This window comes from Bufo gargarizans, unplaced genomic scaffold (genome assembly GCF_014858855.1).
Source record: "Bufo gargarizans isolate SCDJY-AF-19 unplaced genomic scaffold, ASM1485885v1 original_scaffold_2037_pilon, whole genome shotgun sequence".
Lineage (NCBI taxonomy): Eukaryota > Metazoa > Chordata > Amphibia > Anura > Bufonidae > Bufo > Bufo gargarizans.
In genome coordinates this window covers 27,537-47,593 of record NW_025334615.1, presented here as the reverse complement: position 1 = coordinate 47,593, position 20,057 = coordinate 27,537, and the positions used below count along the sequence as shown (strand labels likewise).

Sequence of the window (20,057 nt, the reverse complement as noted above, 5' to 3'; positions counted from 1 at the left end):
TGTAAAATGGAAGCATTCGCCCCATAAGACGCAGGGGCATTTCCCCCCCACGCTTAGAACCTCTTCCTGAGTTTTTTTTATCCCTGTGCCCTATTTTAATGAGGATTTTTCGGATGAAGGCCTTATGAGCCACCCAGACTACTGCCGGGTTTGACACTGAGCCGGCATTAAACTGGAAGTATTCTTCCAGGGCTGGGGTCACCTCAGCCTGGTATAGTGTATTGGCCAATACATACTCTCCAGAGCGGGTTTGGTGGAGTTGTAAATTGCTCAGTGATGTCTAGTGCTACGGGCGCATGATCCGACCAGGTAATCTGGCCTATACTGGAATTTATCGCAGCCGAAAGGGTCTCTCTATCCACTAGGATCAGGTCAATGCTTGAATAGGAATGGTGGGCGGGCGAATAGTAAGAGTAGTCTCTTTCGGAAGCGTGGTGAATATGCCAAACGTTATATAAAGATTGTGTTAAAAAGTTTTGGGCTAGTCCTAGCTGAGGTGGAGGAGTCTTGGGAGGGGTCTGGGACCATATTGAAGTCCCCGCATATGATGATACTACATTTCCGCACTGACTGCACCTTGTTGAGTAGTCTATTTAGAAAGTGTTGTGGTCTCACATTTGGGGAATAAATCCCTAATAACGTGTATAACACATTATATAAAGAACAGACATGTATAATATACCGCCCTCCTGGGTCGATGGTAGAGGAAACAGCAGTGTGAGCACAGAATTCCTGATTGCCATGAGGACCCCACGCTTTTTCCACTTCCCATGGGCCTGAAGTATAACTGGGAAGCAATGGTGTTTTATCCTTTCGGCTTCTGTAGCAATAATATGTGTCTCTTGGGCACAAAAGATATCACATGTCAGAGGGCCTCCTTCCACATTATCCGACGCTTGTAAGGGCTATTAAGGCTGCGTACATTTAGAGAACCTATTTTCAGCACCATGGTGATAGAAATATTGCTGTAACAGATAAGCTCTCGTCTGAGGTGGAAGGGGGTGTACCCTTCTTTGCAAGGCAGTACATGGACATACATTTTTGTATAGACAAGGCTCTATCAAACATTAGATACAAAAGGTGAACCGGAGAAGAAAACATGAAAAACAGAAAAAAAACTGAAACGCTCTACCCAAAGAAAGGGGTAGATGTGGAAAAGAACAAGAGGCTTGTGAAAATGCCCCTTTTGTACTTGCGGGGGAAGTTTAGTTATGCACACCGAGGGAGGGGATACTCATCCACTCTAGTAGTGTACAGGTAGCTAGAGTTATTGAACCCTTCCACAATTCTTCTTCTTTCGTCTGCTATCCACCAGGTGCCACTCGTTGTCATCTGTAATGCGTGGGAGAGTCTTAGAGATTTGCGAATCCTCCGCATCAATGTTCCATGAGGCCAGCACGCCTTTCCTTCATCCACTGATCGGATCACCACGAAGGAGCCATTCTTATGGACTAGAAGCTTAACTGGGAAACCCCAGCGGTAGGCAATGGAGTGTGCTCTCAGGGTGGAAGTTATCGGGGCCAGATTGCGGCGTAGTTGTAAAGTAGCCACTGAAAGGTAGGAAACAATTTGATTGTCTGATAAGATGCCGGTAAGGTTTCCAGTTTCCTAGCATTGGTCAGGACACCCTCCTTAATGTGGTAGAAGTAGATTCTAGCCAATACGTCCCTTGGAACGTCCTCAGACAGGTGTTTTGGCTTAGTTATCCTGTGGGCTCTATCTAAGATTAAGTCTTGCTCGGTACATGTTGGTAAGAGCAGTTTAATTAGCCCTTGTAATCTTGGAGGCCCGCAGGTGGAATACGCTCTGGCACCCCTCAGGTTATTTCTGCGGAACTGATCCTCCAGGTCAGCCACTTTTGCTCAAAGTTTTGCCCTCTCCTCAGTCAGGAGGTCATGAGAGTCTATAAGGTTATTGTGGAAAGCTGCAAACTCCCCCATCTTGACTTCCACATGTTGTACCCTGTTCCCCAATTCAGCAACAGATGATTGGTTCGGTACAATTAGCTGGGATAGATGTGTTGACATAAAGTGATGAAATGCTATTAGCCTATCTTTTAAAAGAATACTTGACGCTGGTTTATCATTAGTGGGGAACTTTTGCAGTACCTCTGTTAGCGTAGTGGACATAGGCGTGCGCAGCCTAATGCATTATAAGCCCCCATTATGCCTCTCTTCGGCCCCCATCATCAGCCCTTATGCCTCATAGCCCCATCATCAGCCCTTATGCCTCATTAGCCCCCATTATCAGCCCTTATGCCTCATTAGCCCCATTATCAGAACTTATGCCTCTCATTAGCCCCCATTATGCCTCTCATTAGCCTCCATTATGCCCTCAGCAGCCTCATTTTTTATAAAATAAAAAAACACCTCTCTGCTCCTGAACGACGACGCTCCTCGCCGCCCGCGATCCTCTTTCTCCTGCTGTCGGCTGTGCTCTGAACTGGCGCGCACAGCGTGATGTCACAAAGCGCCTCACGCTGTGCGCAGCCCTGCACAGCCGACAGACGAGGACCAGGAATCTGTAAGTACATAGCGTTCACTGCTTCCTGGTCCTCCTTCCAAAATGGAGGTGCTTCATTAGTATTCGCCAGCCAGCAGGCTTGATTAGGGTGTGCCCAGGCACACCCTGGACACCCTGTGCGTATGCCTATGGTAGTGGAGTCCATCTGACTAAGGCGCAGTTCACCGCCATTATTCTCCTCGGAAGGCTCCTGTCTGGGGGAGTCCTGCACTCTGGTTCCCGCTGGTAATGAGCTTAGACCAGCAGTGCTTCCCCTTCCCTGTTCCACTGCAACCCCGCCTGATGTAATTTGCCGCGGGGAGCTGTCTGGGTGTTAAGGACTGCCACTGACTGAGAAGCTCAGAGAGCGGGAATCAGAGGAGAAGGTAGGGCTGGAATCAGGTGCGGCAGGTGAGCTGTTGCCGCCGGCGCCATCTTTTCCCCGTTCTTGGCCAAAGAAGAAATCCAGCTTTAAAGAAGAAATCCAGCTTTTCTTGTGGCTTTGAACTTCTCTTCCCTCTCGTCATCATGAGGATAGGTTGGTAGCACTGGTGAATGCTTTTTCAGCTGAAATAGCGCTATTTGAAGGGATCTTGCAGGGCTGAAACGCTATACAAGAGCAGGAGCTCTGAATCAGGCTGCCATCTCCCTCGGCTGCACAGCCACGCCTCCTATAGGGGACAATTTAGGGACCACAGTAGGAGGAATTATTGCACAATAGGGGCATTATTACTGTAGGCATTATTGGGGGTCATCAGGGGCATTATTACTACTTGGGGGACACTATAGGGAACTGTATGTCAAGACATTGCTAAAACAAGCCATCCTTGTAGAAGAAGATGAGAAAAGATAACATCTACATCAGAGGAAACATCACTGAATATAATAGGTATGTTGAGCTGTATTATTCTGTATGTTTAGTAGTGCTGAAAGACCGGGCAGCATGCTGAAGGTAGGGATGACTCTCAGCCCCTTGCTTCATATCTTAATTAAAGACAACTGGAGAAGGATGAAAAGGACAGAATGAGGCAGGTGGTGCTGGCCACAACAGAAGAGCAGCTTCTGGGGAGGTACTTGGTTCTGCTGGGGCAGTTTTTTATGCTTCACTGTGGTTTTTGGTTCTCATGGAGTGGCATTTTATGCTATGCTATGGTGTTGCTGGCCCTACCTACTTGTGTTATCCCCGCTTTTTGTCAATTTGGACCCACATACAACATGGGACCAATTTAAGTTCCCAGTCCGCCCCTGGCACTGACCCTTTAAGAACCGGCTCACTCCCTTGAATGCCTACATATTAGACCTTGTTTTGAATGAATACCTACATATTGGCCACAGCTCATCTTCCTAGGGGAACGCATGATTTTGCTATAACACACTGACACCAATGACTGTCAATCAAAGGGGAGGAGAGAGTGTACTTAATACTGAGGGGTGTAGCAGTGGTGCTCCAAGAGCTATGCCGGCCCCTCAGTGCTCAAACTGCTTAATTTAAATAAAGATAAAAGTAATAATATCTCCACAATGATGCAAACTACAGAGAAAAATAAAGATATTGGTTTCATCAGCATGATCAACCCTACAGGGCAATATGGTTTAATAGGGTTGATCATGCTGACAGAGGCTCTTGAACACAATGAGGTAATCGTAGATGCACAAAATGTGTTCAGATTAGATGATTTAATATAAAACATACAGAGCCCATATAGGTTACAAGAGATTTTGGTGGAGAGTTATCAAAACTGGCATAAAGGAAAATTGGCTTAGTTGCCCATAGCAACCAATCAGATTCCACCTAATCAATCTGATTGGTTGCTATGGGAAACTAAGCCAGTTTTCCTTTTCACCAGTTTTGATAGATCTCCCCCATTATATACAGTTGCAAGAAAAAGTATGTGAACACTTTGGAATGATATGGATTTCTGCACAAATTGGTCATAAAATGTGATCTGATCTTCATCTAAGTCACAACAATAGACAATCACAGTCTGCTTAAAGGATAACTGACACATTTAGACCCTAATTTCAATTTTCATATATGTAGTTACTAATAACATGATATTCCAGAATCAGTTACTATTAGATTGACTTACTCCATATTTAATAAGATTCAGACCTTGGCAACCAGTCTGCATAAAACTGCAATTTCTCTATTCAGTTAAGATGGCCGCCACTGCCCTCACCCTGAGGCTAATCCCGCCTGCCCTCACTAGTCAGTAACAATAGCCCCCCAAAAGTGTCAGTAACCAGAGCCCTCCCCCCTAAAGGGTTAATCTCCTGCAGCACAAAGGGGTCCTCTTACCACATGTTGCTTTCATTTATACACTGAGCAGATGGCAGATCTCCCTTCCCTGCTCTGCGCTGCTTCCACTCTACATCAGGGGTGCACAACCTTTTCTGGTTGGGGGCCACATTGTCAACCTGAAACAATTCCAAGGGCCGAAAATAATCTTTAAAGGGGTATTACCAAGTGAAATACTATATTTATGGCATATTGAACATACAGTATATATTCTAAATGTCTAGTTACACTTCTAGTACTCCCATCTAATGGGACAATACATGAAAGATTCATGTGAGCAGCCACAAGACATAGACATACATGTCTGCTACCAGATGGCTGAGGGCCGCATAGAATGGTATTGAGGGCCGCATGTGGCCCCTGGGCCGCAGGTTGTGCACCCCTGCTCTACATTGTCCCAGCTCTGCTGAGTGAGGGAGCGTCTGCCAAGCGCAGGGACAGGGGGAAGTGCACACAGCCCAGGCACTGTTATCAGCTGCTGGGGAGGACCTGGCTCTAATCATTTACTTACAGTCCCTGGCTGTCAGTAATGTGACCTTGCACACTGCGTGCTTCTGCATGCTCCTTCCTTCAACACATAGACGGACCATGCCTAGCAACCCTATTTTAAGCACAGGTAAAAGTAGACAGCACAGGGAACCAAACTGTGGAATTAAGGGGTAATTGAATACACGGTGAAAAGTTGAAATAGGACCAAGGAGATATTAATCACCACAATCCAATACTCAAAAAAAAAATATTATAATACGACAGTTACCCTTTAAACTAATAACACACAAAGAATTAAATGTTACCATGTTTTTATTGAACACACCATGTAAACATTCACAGTGTAGGTGGAAAAAGTATGTGAACCCTTGGATTTAATAACTGGTTGAACCTCCTTTGGCAGCAATAACTTCAACCAAACGTTTCCTGTAGTTGCAGATCAGACGTGCACAACGGTCAGGAGTAATTCTTGACCATTCCTCTTTACAGAACTGTTTCAGTTCAGCAATATTCTTGGGATGTCTGATGTGAATCACTTTCTTGAGGTCATGCCACAGCATCTCAATCGGGTTGAGGTCAGGACTCTGACTAGGCCACTCCAGAAGGTGTATTCTCTTCTGTTTAAGCCATTCTGTTGTTGATTTACTTCTATGATTTGGGTCGTTGTCCTGTTGCAACATCTATCTTCTGTTGAGCTTTAGCTGGTGGACAGATGGCCTTAAAGGGAACCTGTCACCAGGATTTTGGGGATAGAGCTGAGGACATGGGTTCCTAGATGGCCGCTAGCACATCCGTAATACCCAGTCCCCATGGCTCTGTGTACTTTTAATGTGTAAAAATACCGATTTGATACATATGCAAATTAACCTGAGATGAGTCCTGTCCCTGACTCATCTCACGTACAGGACTCATCTCAGGTTAATTTGCATATGTATCAAATCAGGTTTTTTACACAATAAAAGTACACAGAGCTATGGGGACTGGGTATTGCGGATGTGCTAGCGGCCATCTAGCAACCCATGTCATCAGCTCTATACACAAAATCCTGGTGACAGGTTCCCTTTAAGTTCCCCTGCAAAATGTCTTGATAAACTTGGGAATTCATTTTTCCTTCAATGATAGCAATCCGTCCAGGCCCTGACGCAGCAAAGCAGCCCCAAACCATGATGCCCCACCACCATACTTTACAGTTGGGATGAGGTTTTGATGTTGGTGTGCTGTGCCTCTTTTTCTCCAAATTTAGTGTTGTGTGTTTCTTCCAAACAACTTAACTTTGGTTTCATCTGTCCACAGAATATTTTGCCAGCACTGCTGTGGAACATCCAGGTGCTCTTGTGCAAACTGTAAATGTGCAGCAATGTTTTTTTAGGACAGCAGTGGCTTCCTCTGTGGTATCCTCCCATAAAATCCATTCTCGTTTAGTGTTTTACGTATCGTAGATTCGCTAACAGGAATGTTAGCATATGCCAGAGACTTTTGTAAGTCTTTAGCTGACACTCTAGGATTCTTCTTCACCTCATTCTGCAGTCTGCACTGTGCTCTTGCAGTCATCCTTACAGGACGGCCACTCCTAGGGAGAGTAGCAGCAGTGCTGAACTTTCTCTATTTATAGACAATTTGTCTTACCGTGGACTGATGAACAGCAAGGCTTTTGGAGATACCTTTTATAACCCTTTCCAGCTTTATGCAAGTCAACAATTCTTAATCGTAGGTCTTCTGAGAGCTCTTTTGTGTGAGGCATCATTCACATCAGGCAATGCTTCTTGTGAAAAGCAAACCCAGAACAGGTGTATGTTTTTATAGGGCAGGGCAGCTGTAACTAATCTCCAATCTCATCTCATTGATTGGATTCCAGTTGGCTGACACCTCACTCCAATTAGCTCTTGGAGATGTCATTAGTCTAGGGGTTCACATACTTTTTCCACCTGCACTGTGAATGTTTACATGGTGTGTTCAATAAAAACATGGTAACATTTAATTCTTTGTGTGTTATTAGTTTAAGCAGACTGTGATTGTCTATTGTTGTGACTTAGATGAAGATCAGATCACATTTTATGACCAATTTGTGCAGAAATCCATATCATTCCAAAGGGTTCACATACTTTTTATTGCAACTGTACATGACACATAAACATGCACAACAATTACAAAGCAATATATGGGGAGTGTATAATCCAAATAACAAGAAAAACACAACTGAATCAGTTATTTCAGTAATAAATGATCCCTTATCCTGATTCTGATGTCACTACAGTTCAACCTAAGTAAAGGGGTAGCTGTGTAACTTCCATTCCTGACAGGAGTATTTACAGTGGCATACACCTTTAAATAATGGGATCATAACCTTTTACAATAAAGGAAGACACTATTAAGAAATGAAAAATTGCCTATAACCTAGAAACTCCTATGTACATTATAAAAGATATGTGCCCCCTCTTTCACATCAGTAATTTCCATTATTCTGCTCAGTTATAGGAGCAGAACAACGAAAATAATGGAAGTGTTGAACTCGGCACATACTGTAAATGACAGGAAAGGAGATGAACAGATCCCATGATTACAATGGCATTTGGGAAAAAGCTTTTTTTAGCAGAGAAAAAATTCCTGCATGTATTCTTAACAAATTCCGCAATGGAGACGCTGAACAGAGCATCCAGTGCAGATGTGAACATACCCTGTTACAACGGTTTCTAACTTCATACCAAGCAATGTATCAACTGTGTGTTCATTATCTCTCTGTGAGGATGATTTCATAAGTCAATTAAACTAACAATGGTTTTGCAGGTTAGAGGTATTAAAAACAAGTTCGGGGTGGGGGGTAGATTTATTAAGACTTGATTCCCTGTGCACTGGAGGAAGACGTGCCTAATTTATTAAGAGACAGAAGCCTCGTAATGCCAGCTTCTGGAGTAAATGATAGTAAATCTAGGGAGCAGGGATAGGCTTCACTTCTCCCACTAAACCTCACCCTTTTTTGTCAGTGTCAAGAAACTCAAAACGTTGCAGATGATGGCGCAAATATAGCGTCATATAACATCATTTGTGACTTTTTAATGCCTAAAAGTGGCGTACATACATTGATAACTGCCCCTCACTGTTCCCTCCATGGCACAGGCATAGCTTCACTAGTACTACAGTGTGAGACCCCACGATCATCTCCCTATATCTCAGCATCATAGAGGCTTGTAAGCGGTGCATTCAAGGAAGAGGGATATTGGAGTTGAAATGAGAGGAGTTAGCCTTGAATGTATTCTCAAAATCTTAAAGGGGTTGTCCGGGTTCAGAAATGAACCCGGACATCCCTTCATTTTCACCCAGGCAGCCCCACTGACTTGAGCTAAATCGCGCAGGACAAAGGCATTTTTTGGAGACCTACCTGGGCTCTCCATGGGGCTGACAGGAACCCCGGTGACGTCACCGGCACTGATGGGCAGGATTTAGCGCTGCTCTAGCCAGTAAAACGGCTAGGGCAGCGCTGTAGCCCGCCCATCAGAGCCGGTAACGTCACCAAACACACTGCCAGGCGGAAGTTTCCGCCCGGCAGTGTGTTATTGAAAACAAAAGAACCCGTGCCCTGCAAGGTAGCGCATGCAAGGTAGCACATTGGAGCATGAGCCTCAGGGGGGCTGCCTGGGTGAAAATAAGGGTATATCCGGGTTCAGCTCTGAACCCGGACATTCCCTTTAAGCTTCAGAAGATTCATAAATAGGAATCCAACTGTAGTCAAGCAGTGTCCTAATAAATACTGTCTTGGTTTATCATTTACACTTAATTCTTCTAAATTGAAAAGGACATTTCGGTAGGTTCATTCATGTACCAGAATTTTTTTTTAACACAGACATGTTCAATATTGATTAGATGCATGTACACCAGTAAATTGCTCAATTGTGTATATGAAAGAAGCACCTTTCATCATTAGAATAAGCTATGATCCGTAAAAGCTAATGGCTGGAGTTGAGTGTAGTCTCTGATGGACCACCAGATTATGGTGAGTACTAAAACATGCTCCACAATCAGAACATGGAAATGGCTTTTCACCAGTGTGAACTCTCTGGTGAGCTGCAAAATGTCCATGATGGATAAAACTTTTGTCACAGTAGGAACATGAAAAACTTTTCTCTTCTGTATGGATTCTTTGATGAGCAACAAAATGTCCATGATGAATGAAGACCTTTTCACAGAAAGGACAGGAGAATCTCGTCTCTTCCATGTGAATCCTCTGATGGGCCACAAAATGTCCCTTGTGGATAAAGGTTTTCTTGCACAGAGGGCAAATATATGGATTGTCAAGTTTATGAGTCCTCAAATGCTTGCTCAAGCTACTCTTTATTCGAAAACTTTTACTGCACTTGATGCAAAAGAAGGGTCGTTCCCCCGTGTGTATTCTCTGATGTGAAAGAAAATAGGACATTTGGGAAAAGCCTTTCCCACAGTAAGAACAAGAGAATGGCTTTTCTCCAGTGTGAATTGTTTGATGGGTGATATAGTGGGTTCTACCAGTAAAACCATTCCCACACTCGCTTAAAAATGACTTCTGCTGAGTGTAGATGTTCTGATGGGTGTCAATGTTTATCTTCTGTGCAAAATGTTCATCTTTCCTAACATGAGTAGATGGGTATTGTTGGTTCTGCTTTGTGGTTGTATAAATGTAGTGATCACTGATTTCTCCATCACATAAGGTTGGTTCTTTCTTAATATAATAAAATGGATATGGTGGATGATCTGTAGGAATAAACATGCCTGGGTTAGTGGACTGTCCTCCATTACATGAGACTAGCTCTTTCTTAATATGAATAGGGGAAGGCTTTAAATAATCTGTGAATTCTGTGAGATTTCCTTTATCACATGAGATTGGTTCCTCCTTAATACAAACATATGTATATGGTACACGATCTGTAAAAAAGTTATCACCAGTGTCTGAAAGGTTTCCTCTGTCATATGGGACTGGTTTTCCCTTAATATGAACTGAACCAATTTGTGATTCTGTGGGTATGTGTGTCGCCTTCAGATGAGTTTCTTCTCGAAATGAAATCTTCTCAGTCATGTCTTCTATGACATAGTGCATTATGTTCTGTATATTTTATACCCACTACTGTTCACTTATCTGTAGCTTTCAGTTTTAATAACATAGATTCAGGACATTTTCCCAGGAACATTTCAAGAATCTGGAAACTGGGGAAGGAAACACATACAGTGACAACTTCATATTAATTCAGATAAATAAGAATACTAAATCACTAACATGATGTATATTCCTACAAATTAATCAAGTTCAGATGTTGTGGGACTTTATCTTACATTTTTTTGGGGGGACTCTTATTTTTCTACATGTATTTCTAGCAAATGTAGGGTCCTATGTGCATGTCTCTACATCACACAACATGTGATAATCATTGATGGCATGTTGGTCCTCTACGACTGTACTGTGTCAGGGCTAAGATGTTCATACAGGGCCGGCAGTCTCCTGCAAACTGCCAGAACCGCATGGCTTAAATACTAAGATGAATGCTTGTGTAAGGCATAAATGGCGGCTGTCGGACAGAAATAAACCATGCTATTATAGTCATAAGGGATACGGCTATTGAATCCGGCAATGCCGGATCCGGTGAACGCCAACAGGCTCGTCTCTCTGCCGGAACAGTCTGCTGAAAACTTTCACTAGAGATGTGAACATAGCCTTAGTCAGTCATGGGCTTGTGGAGGTGGGCTACATAAAGGTTTCCTGCACTTTATTCCCTGCCATATGCAGGAGACCTTTTCAGGGGCCATGCTGCAAATTCCATATGTCTTTGCAAGAGTCAAAGGTAAACATAGAATGTGTCGACAGATAAGAACCATTTGGCCCATCTAGTCTGCCCAATATACTAAATACTATGAATAGCCCCTGTCCCTATCTCATATGAAGGATGGCCTTATGCCTATCCCATGCATGCTTAAACTCCTCCACTGTATTTGCAGCTACCACTTCTGCAGGAAGGCTATTCCATGCATCCACTACTCTCTCAGTAAAGTAATACTTACTGATATTACTGTTAAACCATTGCCCCTCTAATTTAAAACTATGTCCTCTTGTAGCAGTTTTTCTTCTTTTAAATATTCTCTCCTCTTTTACCGAGTTGATTCCCTTTATGTATTTAAAAAGTTTCTATCATATCCCCTCTGTCTCGTCTTTCTTCCAAGCTATACATGTTAAGTGCCTTTAACCTTTCCTGGTAAGTTTTATCCTGCAATCCATGTACCAGTTTAGTAGCTCTTCTCTGAACTCTCTCCAAAGTATCAATATCCTTCTGGAGATATGGTCTCCAGTACTGAGCACAATACTCCTAATGAGGTCTCACTAGTGCTCTGTAGAGCGGCATGAGCACCTCCCTCTTTCTACTGGTAATGCCTCTCCCTATACACCCAAGCAATCTGCTAGCATTTCCTGCTGCTCTGTGACATTGTCTGCCTACCTTTAAAGGGAGTCTGTCAGCACATTTACCCCTTTTTAACAGTTCCCATAGCGCTGTAGCCGCAACACAGATGATTAAAACGGTACCTTTATATGCTTTTGTGGACTTTTAAAACTGCCAAAAACGAACTTTGATGCATATGTAAATGAGGGCTCGCAAGTGCCCAGGGCGGCGTCCACCGCGTTGGAGCCCAGGCAGCTCTGCCTCTTTGGCTCTTATCCCTGCCCAGCCTCTTCCTCTGCCCACTCATCTGTTTTCTCTCCCCCTCAGCGAGATCCCGCGCCTACACGATGACTTCCTTGGTCGGGGCATGCACATAAGCTACTGCGATGTCGTTAAAAAGGGGTAAATGTGCTGACAGACTCCCTTTAAGTCTTCTGAAATAATGACCCCTAAATCCCTTTCCTCAGATACTGAAGTTAGGACTATATCACTGATTTTATATTCTGCTCTTGGGTTTTTACATCCCAGGTGCATTATCTTGCACTTATCAACATTACATTTTAGTTGCCAGATTTTTGACCGTTCCTCTAGTTTTCCTAAGTCCTTTTCCATTTGGTGTATCCCTCCAGGAACATCAACCCTGTTACAAATCTTTGTGTCATCAGCAAAAAGACCCACCTTACCATCGAGGCCTTCTGCAATTTCGCTGATAAAGATATTAAACAATATGGGTCCCAGAACAGATCCCTGAGGTACCCCACTGGTAACAAGACCATGGTCTGAATATACTACCATTGACTACAACCCTCTGTTGTCTGTCCCTCAGCCACTTGCCTAATCCATTCAACAATATGGGAGTCCAAGCCCAAAGACTGCAATTTATTGATAAGCCTTCTACTGTGGGACAGTATCAAAAGCCGTACTAAAGTCTAGATAAGCGATGTCTACTGCACCTCCGCAATCTATTGTTTTAGTCACCCAATCAAACAAATCTATAAGATTAGTTTGACATGATCTCCCTGAAGTAAACCCATGCTGTTTTTCATCTTTCAATCCATAGGATTTTAGATGTTCCACAATCCTCTCCTTCCGTATGGTTTCCATTAATTTCCTAGGTAAAAGGCTAGGTTACTTTTACTATCGTTAAATGTTATGCTATGGCATTTTACTATGATCTTCTATAACATTCTGACGGGGGGAAATTTAGGAATCCAAAAGAAAAACTCTCTTTTGCCCAAAGCAACTAATCATCACAGGTTTCATTTCATATGCTGCCCCTGCCCCTGAGGTTGGTTGCTATGAGCAACAAAGATAGCTTTTTTATTTATTTATTTTTTTAAAGGTTTCATAAATCTGCTCTAATGTCTCTAACGACCATATCTGTACCCTTCACGTCTACCTAATGTAAGTACATATCTGCCACCTACCTTATATGTGCTTGTGATGTCTGTATCCATGACTGCCATGTCTCTCTTTACCTGCTACTGTCCTGGACTACAGTCCCCTTTGCACTGCTCAATAGCCTGTTTGTCAGTAGAGGAGACTGTTGCATTTACATGCAGTGATCTCCTCCACAGTATAGGTTGCTGTGAATGTTAATGCCATCGCTCATCCCCATACAGAATCATTGTTTGCAGGCGGCAGAGGCTGTTCAGACATCATGATCTGCTGCTGGCAAACGAAGATTTAGGTGTCCCCACGAACAATCCTATTATCTGATGAACGAGCGTTTTGCTCATTCATCGGGTAATCAGCGGCACCTTTACAACAGCAGATAAACGCTACTGAGCTTCTGTACAAATGCTCGTTAGCGATAATCTGCCCGAACACTGGGCAGTGTAAAGGGGCCTTACGTATGCATTAAACACTGACCAGGATATTATTATTATATGTGTTATCACCCTCCAGACACAAAAGTCCGCTCTGTGGTTACAGAGGTAGCTGCATATGACAGCACTTACCTTAGAAGGAGGCCATTTCTTGTAAAGACCACACCTACAGCAATCACTTCCCGTCTACTTCTGTATTTGCGTTCCAGCTGTCACCCGCTCTGTGTGTTCACTTGTATGGCACACGCTGCGCTCTGCTGCCATCTAGTGTGCCAATCCTGTAACTGAAGACCTTACGAAAATACAATGGTTTACCATTATCACCTGCTCCATAGATATTAACCCATAAGGACACCACAATGTCAGAGCCTTCCCCAATAATGTCATTTAGCCCTCCCCCTCTTTTTTCTTTTCTGTCCTTTATAAATACTGTATAACTCTCCACATTTATTACCCAGTCAAGGTTTTTGTCCAGCTAGGTATCTGTGCACTATATCTATGGCTGTCATTAAAAGTTCCAGTTCACCCATTTTATTTTGCGTTCCCCAGCAGACATTTCATGTTACGAACAGCGCTGCTTTTTTGGGAGATACACTTTATTCCTGGTCACCTCCCTACTTTCCTAGCTAAACAGGAAAGAAAAAAACCGAAAGCAGACAAATGAAAATTGCAAATAAGATAATGGATTGCATCAAAAGGGGGCATAGATGCCCGTGATGAGAACATAGTCCTACCACTTTACACATCACTAGTCAGACCACACATGGAGTACTGTGTACAGTTCTGGGCTCCTGTAAACAAGGCAGACATAGCAGAGCTGGAGAAGGGTCCAGAGGAGGGCAATCTAAAGTAATAACTGGAATGGGGGGACTACAATACCCATAAAGATTATCAAAATTAGGGTTATTCACTTTAGAAAAAAAGATGACTAAGGGGAAATCTAACAACCATGTATACATATATAAGGGGTCATTACAGAGATCTATTTCATCATCTCTTTATCCCCAGGACTGTGACGAGGGGACACCCCCCGCGTCTGGAGGAAAGAAGGTTTGTACACAAACATAGAAGAGGATTCTTTACGGTAAGAGCAGTGAGACTATGGAACTCTCTGCCTGAGGAGGTGGTGAGTACAATAAAGGAATTCAAGAGGGGCCTGGATGTATTTCTGGAGTGTAATAATATTACAGACTATAGCTACTAGAGAGGGGTCGTTGATCCAGGGATTTATTCAGATTGCCTGATTGGAGTCGGGAAGGAATATTTTCCCCCTAAGAATGAAGAAAATTGGCTTCTACCTCACAGTTTTTTTTTTTTTGCCTTCCTCTGGATCAACTTGCAGGATAACAGGCCGAACTGGATGGACAAATGTCTTTTTTCAGCCTTATAAACTATGTTACTATGTTGACAATGTCAATGGGGTCCAAAGGATTTGAGAAATTTCTTCCCCCCTAGATACTCCATGATCTACTGTTAGGCCCCTTTCACGCGGGCTAGAATTCTGTGTGGGTGCAATGCATGAGGTGAACGCATTGTACCCGCACTGAATCCGGACCCATTCACTCCAATGAGCAGTGATTTTCACGCATCACTGGTACAATGCGTGAAAATCGCAGCAAGCTCTATATTGTGTGTTTTTCACGCAACGCAGGCCCTATAGACGTGAATGAGGCTGCGTGAAAATTGAAAGCATCCGCAAGCAAGTGCGGATGCGGTGCGATTTTCACGCATAGTTGCTAGGAAACGATCAGGATGGGTACCCGATCATTATTATTTTCCCTTATAACATGGTTATAAGGGAAAATAATAGCATTCTGAATACAGAATGCTAAGTAAATTAGGGATGGAGGGGTTAAAAAATAAATTATTAACCTCACCTCATCCACTTGTTCGCGCCTCCCAGCTTGTCTTCGTTCTTTTTTGAGGACCTGGGAGGAAAAGGACCTTTGGTGACGTCACTGCGTTCATCACATGGTCCATCACCATGGTGATGGACCATGTTATGAGCGCAGTGACGTCCCCAAAGGTCCTTTTCCTCCCAGGTCCTCAAAGAAGAAGAAAGAAGACAAGCCCGGCTGCACGAACAAGTGGATGAGGTGAGTTTACTTATAATTTTTTTAATTTTTTAACCCCTCCATCCCAAATTTGCTTAGCATTCTGTATTAAGAATGCTATTATTTTCCTTTATAACCATGTTATAAGGGAAAATAATAAAATCTACAGAACACCTAACCCAAGCTGGGTTCGGGTCTGGGTACCAAACATGCCAATTTTTCTCACACGCTTTGCACTCGCACGGAAAAATTGCGCATTTTCCACAACACACCCGCATCTTGCCCGGCCCTCACACGCGACACCCGAGTGAAAGAGGCCTTAATCATTCAGGAACCAAAGTGACACAGCCATGAAGTGGAGACCACGTGAAGTTACACAGCGAGGTCACTGAGGTACATGGTGCATAAAAGTCATGAAAGCTCTGCTGACTCAATAACTGCAGAGCGCCAAATCTCCACTGGCATAAACATCAGCACAAAAATGGTGCACCGGGAGCTTCATGCAAGCCTTACATCACCAAGCACAATAACCAGCGTTAGATGGAGTGGAGTAAAGCACATTACCACTGGACTCCGGAGCAGTGGTAACATTTTCTGTGTAGTAACAAGTCACACTTCTTTATCTGGCGAATGGCAAGACTAAGTTACCTGCCTGACTGCATTATGCCAGCTGTAAAGTTTGGCGGAGGATTGATAATGGTATTATCTAAACAGCACTATGCTGCCCAGAAACAATGATTCTGTATGGGGGTGAACAATGGCATTAGCAATTGCTTAACCTCATACTGTGGAGGAGATCTCTGTATGTAAATGCAGCTTTCTCCTCCACTGACAAGCAGACGATTGTCGTGAAGAAATGCTTCCTTCCTGAAAATCGTTGGCTCTATTAAGCAGTGTAAAGAGGCCCTTAGTTCCAGTGAAGGGAACACTTAAAGGGGTCCTCTCACTTTAGCAAATGGCATATATCATGTAGAGAAAGTTAATACAAGGCACTTACTAATGTATTGTGATTGTCAATATTGCCTCCTTTGCTGGCTGGATTCCTTTTTACACCCTGCAATCCATCAGTGGTGGTCGTAATTGCACATTGTAGGTTAAAACACTGGTCTATGCTCACTCCTGTGGTCTCGGCCACCAGAAAGGCCTACAGTTTTTTCCATAGTGTGCAAGCATGGCCACAGCTGCTGGATTGCAGAGTGGAGAAGTGTATAATGCAATGGAAAAATGAATTAAGCCAGCAAAGGAAGCAAAATAGACAATCATAAAACATAAGAAAGTGGCTTGTATTAACTTTCTCTACATGATAAATGCCACTTGCTGAAGTGCTTCAGCATACCAAGACAGTATGGGCAATTATATGCTTCCATAGTAATGCTTATGGATTTAGATTGGGATGTCAAGTGTAGGAGTCCCAATACTTTTGTCCATATAGAGTATCTAACTGTGTATTAAACTAACTTTGTGGGATTAAACCTGCAATTTTGCCATTATTTTCTGGGTTTTGCTTTTACTTTGTTCACTGTGTATTTTACTCACAGTATTTATTTTTATATATAAAATTGTGAGAGGGGTGAATTTAATTTTAATACTTTTTTATATTTTCTAAAAACATTTTTTTTTATTTCATATTTTTTTTGCCCCCCAGAACATTGTTTAGTCGCTTATACCGTAGACTGCAATTGTTTGCTATTGCAGTCTATAGAGACTATGCGGTCTTCCTATTAAAGGTGTTGTCTGATTTCTCAAGAAAACCAGACAACACAGTGCATCCGCCTGCAATTCAGAAGTGATAATTACTTACTGGGTAGATCACACGCCGCCCTCCTGGTCAAGATCTGTTTACCTGGCTGTAGCAGTAATATCATGGCAATAATGTATGACCACTGCAGCAAAGGTTACATTTTGCAAAGTGACATCACTGCCACAGGCATGGCTAAAGGGTTTGTGCAGCTTTAGTATATCGATGACCTCAATATCAGATCGGCAGGGGTCCAACTTGTGGCACTCCCGTCAATCAGATATTTGAAGAGGCCATAGCGCTCCTGTGTTTAACTGCATGCTGTCTAACTTGTAGCAGAGGTACATCTGCTTGTCCCATTTAAGCACCTCTTCAAACAGCTGATTGGTGGGGGTACCGGGAGCCAGACCCCTGCCAATCTCTTATTAATAACCTATGAGTAACTTTGCCATGGGGCAATCAGAGGTAAGAGAGAGTCCATTATAGTTATTCTGACAGGCAATATCTAGTGGCGGCCAAGACATCGCAGGCCCTTGGCTGGGATTTCAAATACATGGTTGCATTCCCCTGTGTTCCGCAATTGGGCTCCCTTTGTCTAACCAGTCAGAAGCTCAGTCACTATTGGCCGCAGTATCTGAGGGGGTTAAGGATCCAAAATTTAAGTTATCTCCAAACCTGTGGGTTTCAGCTACATACCACAGCTTTCATCCACCAGCTATGGCACCACCTTTAACCCCTTAAGGACCGGGCTCATTTTCACCTTAAGGACCAGGCCATTTTTTGCAAATCTGACCAGTGTCACTTTAAGTGGTGATAACTTTAAAACGCTTTGACTTATCCAGGCCATTCTGAGATTGTTTTTTCGTCACATATTGTACTTCATGATACTAGTAAAAAAAAGTCAAAAAAATAAATTTTTTTGCATAATAAAATACCTAATTTACCAAAAATTTGGAAAAATTAGCAAATTTCAAAGTTTCAGTTTCTCTACTTCTGTAATACATAGTAATACCCCAAAAAATTGTGATGACTTAACATTCCCCATATGTCTACTTCATGTTTGAATTATTTTGGGAATGATATTTTATTTTTTGGGGATGTTACAAGGCTTAGAAGTTTAGAAGCAAATCTTGAAATTTTTCAGAAATTTACAAAAACCCAATTTTTAGGGACCACTACAGCTCTGAAGTCACTTTGCGAGGCTTACATAATAGAAACCGCCCAAAAATGACCCCATTCTATAAACTACACCCCTCAAGGTATTCAAAACTGATTTTACAAACTCCGTTAACCCTTTAGGTGTTGCACAAGAGTTATTGGCAAATGGGGATGAAATTTGAGAATTTCATTTTTTTGCCTAATTTTCCATTTTAACCCATTTTTTCCACTAACAAAGCAAGGGTTAACAGCCAAACAAGACTGTATCTTTATTGCCCTGACTCTGCTGTTTACAGAAACACCCCATATGTGGCCATAAACTACTGTACGGCCACACAGCGAGGCGTAGAGTGAAAGGTGCGCCGTATGGTTTTTGGAAGCCAGATTTTGCTGGACAGTTTTTTTGACACCATGTCCCATTTGAAGCCCCCTGATGCACCCCTAGAGTAGAAACTCCATAAAAGTGACCCCATCTAAGAAACTACACCCCTCAAGGTATTCAAAACTGATTTTACAAACTCCGTTAACCCTTTAGGTGTTGCACAAGAGTTATTGGCAAATGGGGATGAAATTTGAGAATTTCATTTTTTTGCCTAATTTTCCATTTTAACCCATTTTTTCCACTAACAAAGCAAGGGTTAACAGCCAAACAAGACTGTATCTTTATTGCCCTGACTCTACTGTTTACATTAACACCCCATATGTGGCCATAAACTACTGTACGGCCACACAGCGGGGCGTAGAGTGAAAGGTGCGCCGTATGGTTTTTGGAAGCCAGATTGTGCTGGACAGTTTTTTTGACACCATGTCCCATTTGAAGCCCCCCTGATGCACCCCTAGAGTAGAAACTCCATAAAAGTGACCCCATCTAAGAAACTACACCCCTCAAGGTATTCAAAACTGATTTTACAAACTTTGTTAACCCTTTAGGTGTTGCACAAGATTCAATGGAAAATAGAGATATAATTTCAAAATTTCACTTTTTTGGCAGATTTTCCATTTTAATATTTTTTTTCCAGTAACAAAGCAAGGGTTAACAGCCAAACAAAACTCATTATTTATGGCCCTGATTCTGTAGTTTACAGAAACACCCCATATGTGGTCGTAAACTACTGTACGGGCACACGGCAGGGCGCAGAAGGAAAGGAATGCCATACGGTTTTTGGAAGGCAGATTTTGCTGGACTGGTTTTTTGACACCATGTCCCATTTGGAGCCCCCCTGATGCCCCCCTAGAGTAGAAACTCCATAAAAGTGACCCCATCTAAGAAACTACACCCCTCAAGGTATTCAAAACTGATTTTACAAACTTTGTTAACCCTTTAGGTGTTGCACAAGATTCAATGGAAAATAGAGATACAATTTCAAAATTTCACTTTTTTGGCAGATTTTCCATTTTAATATTTTTTTTCCTGTAACAAAGCAAGGGTTAACAGCCAAACAAAACTCATTATTTATGGCCCTGATTCTGTAGTTTACAGAAACACCCCATATGTGGTCCTAAACTACTGTACGGGCACACGGCAGAGTGCAGAAGAAAAGGAATGCCATACGGTTTTTGGAAGGCAGATTTTGCTGGACTGGTTTTTTGACA

The 20,057-nt window shown here is 42.7% G+C and overlaps 1 protein-coding gene across 2 annotated transcripts; it reads right to left on the bottom strand.

The window, feature by feature from the left end:
* Positions 1–8,734: 8,734 nt before the first annotated feature.
* LOC122923888 (gastrula zinc finger protein XlCGF8.2DB-like) lies at positions 8,735–13,750 on the bottom strand. Of its 2 annotated transcripts, none has more exons than XM_044274739.1 (2): positions 13,647–13,750; positions 8,735–10,462 (listed from the first exon to the last, which is right to left on the bottom strand). In XM_044274739.1, the coding sequence occupies exon 2, from the start codon at positions 10,353–10,355 to the stop codon at positions 9,216–9,218; it is 1,140 nt and encodes a 379-aa protein (XP_044130674.1). In that variant the 5' UTR covers positions 10,356–10,462; positions 13,647–13,750; the 3' UTR covers positions 8,735–9,215. The 2 variants fall into 2 exon arrangements, with proteins under 2 accessions (XP_044130674.1, XP_044130675.1); XM_044274740.1 differs by lacking the exon at positions 13,647–13,750 and adding an exon at positions 13,113–13,489.
* Between the last annotated feature and the right edge of the window lie 6,307 nt (positions 13,751–20,057).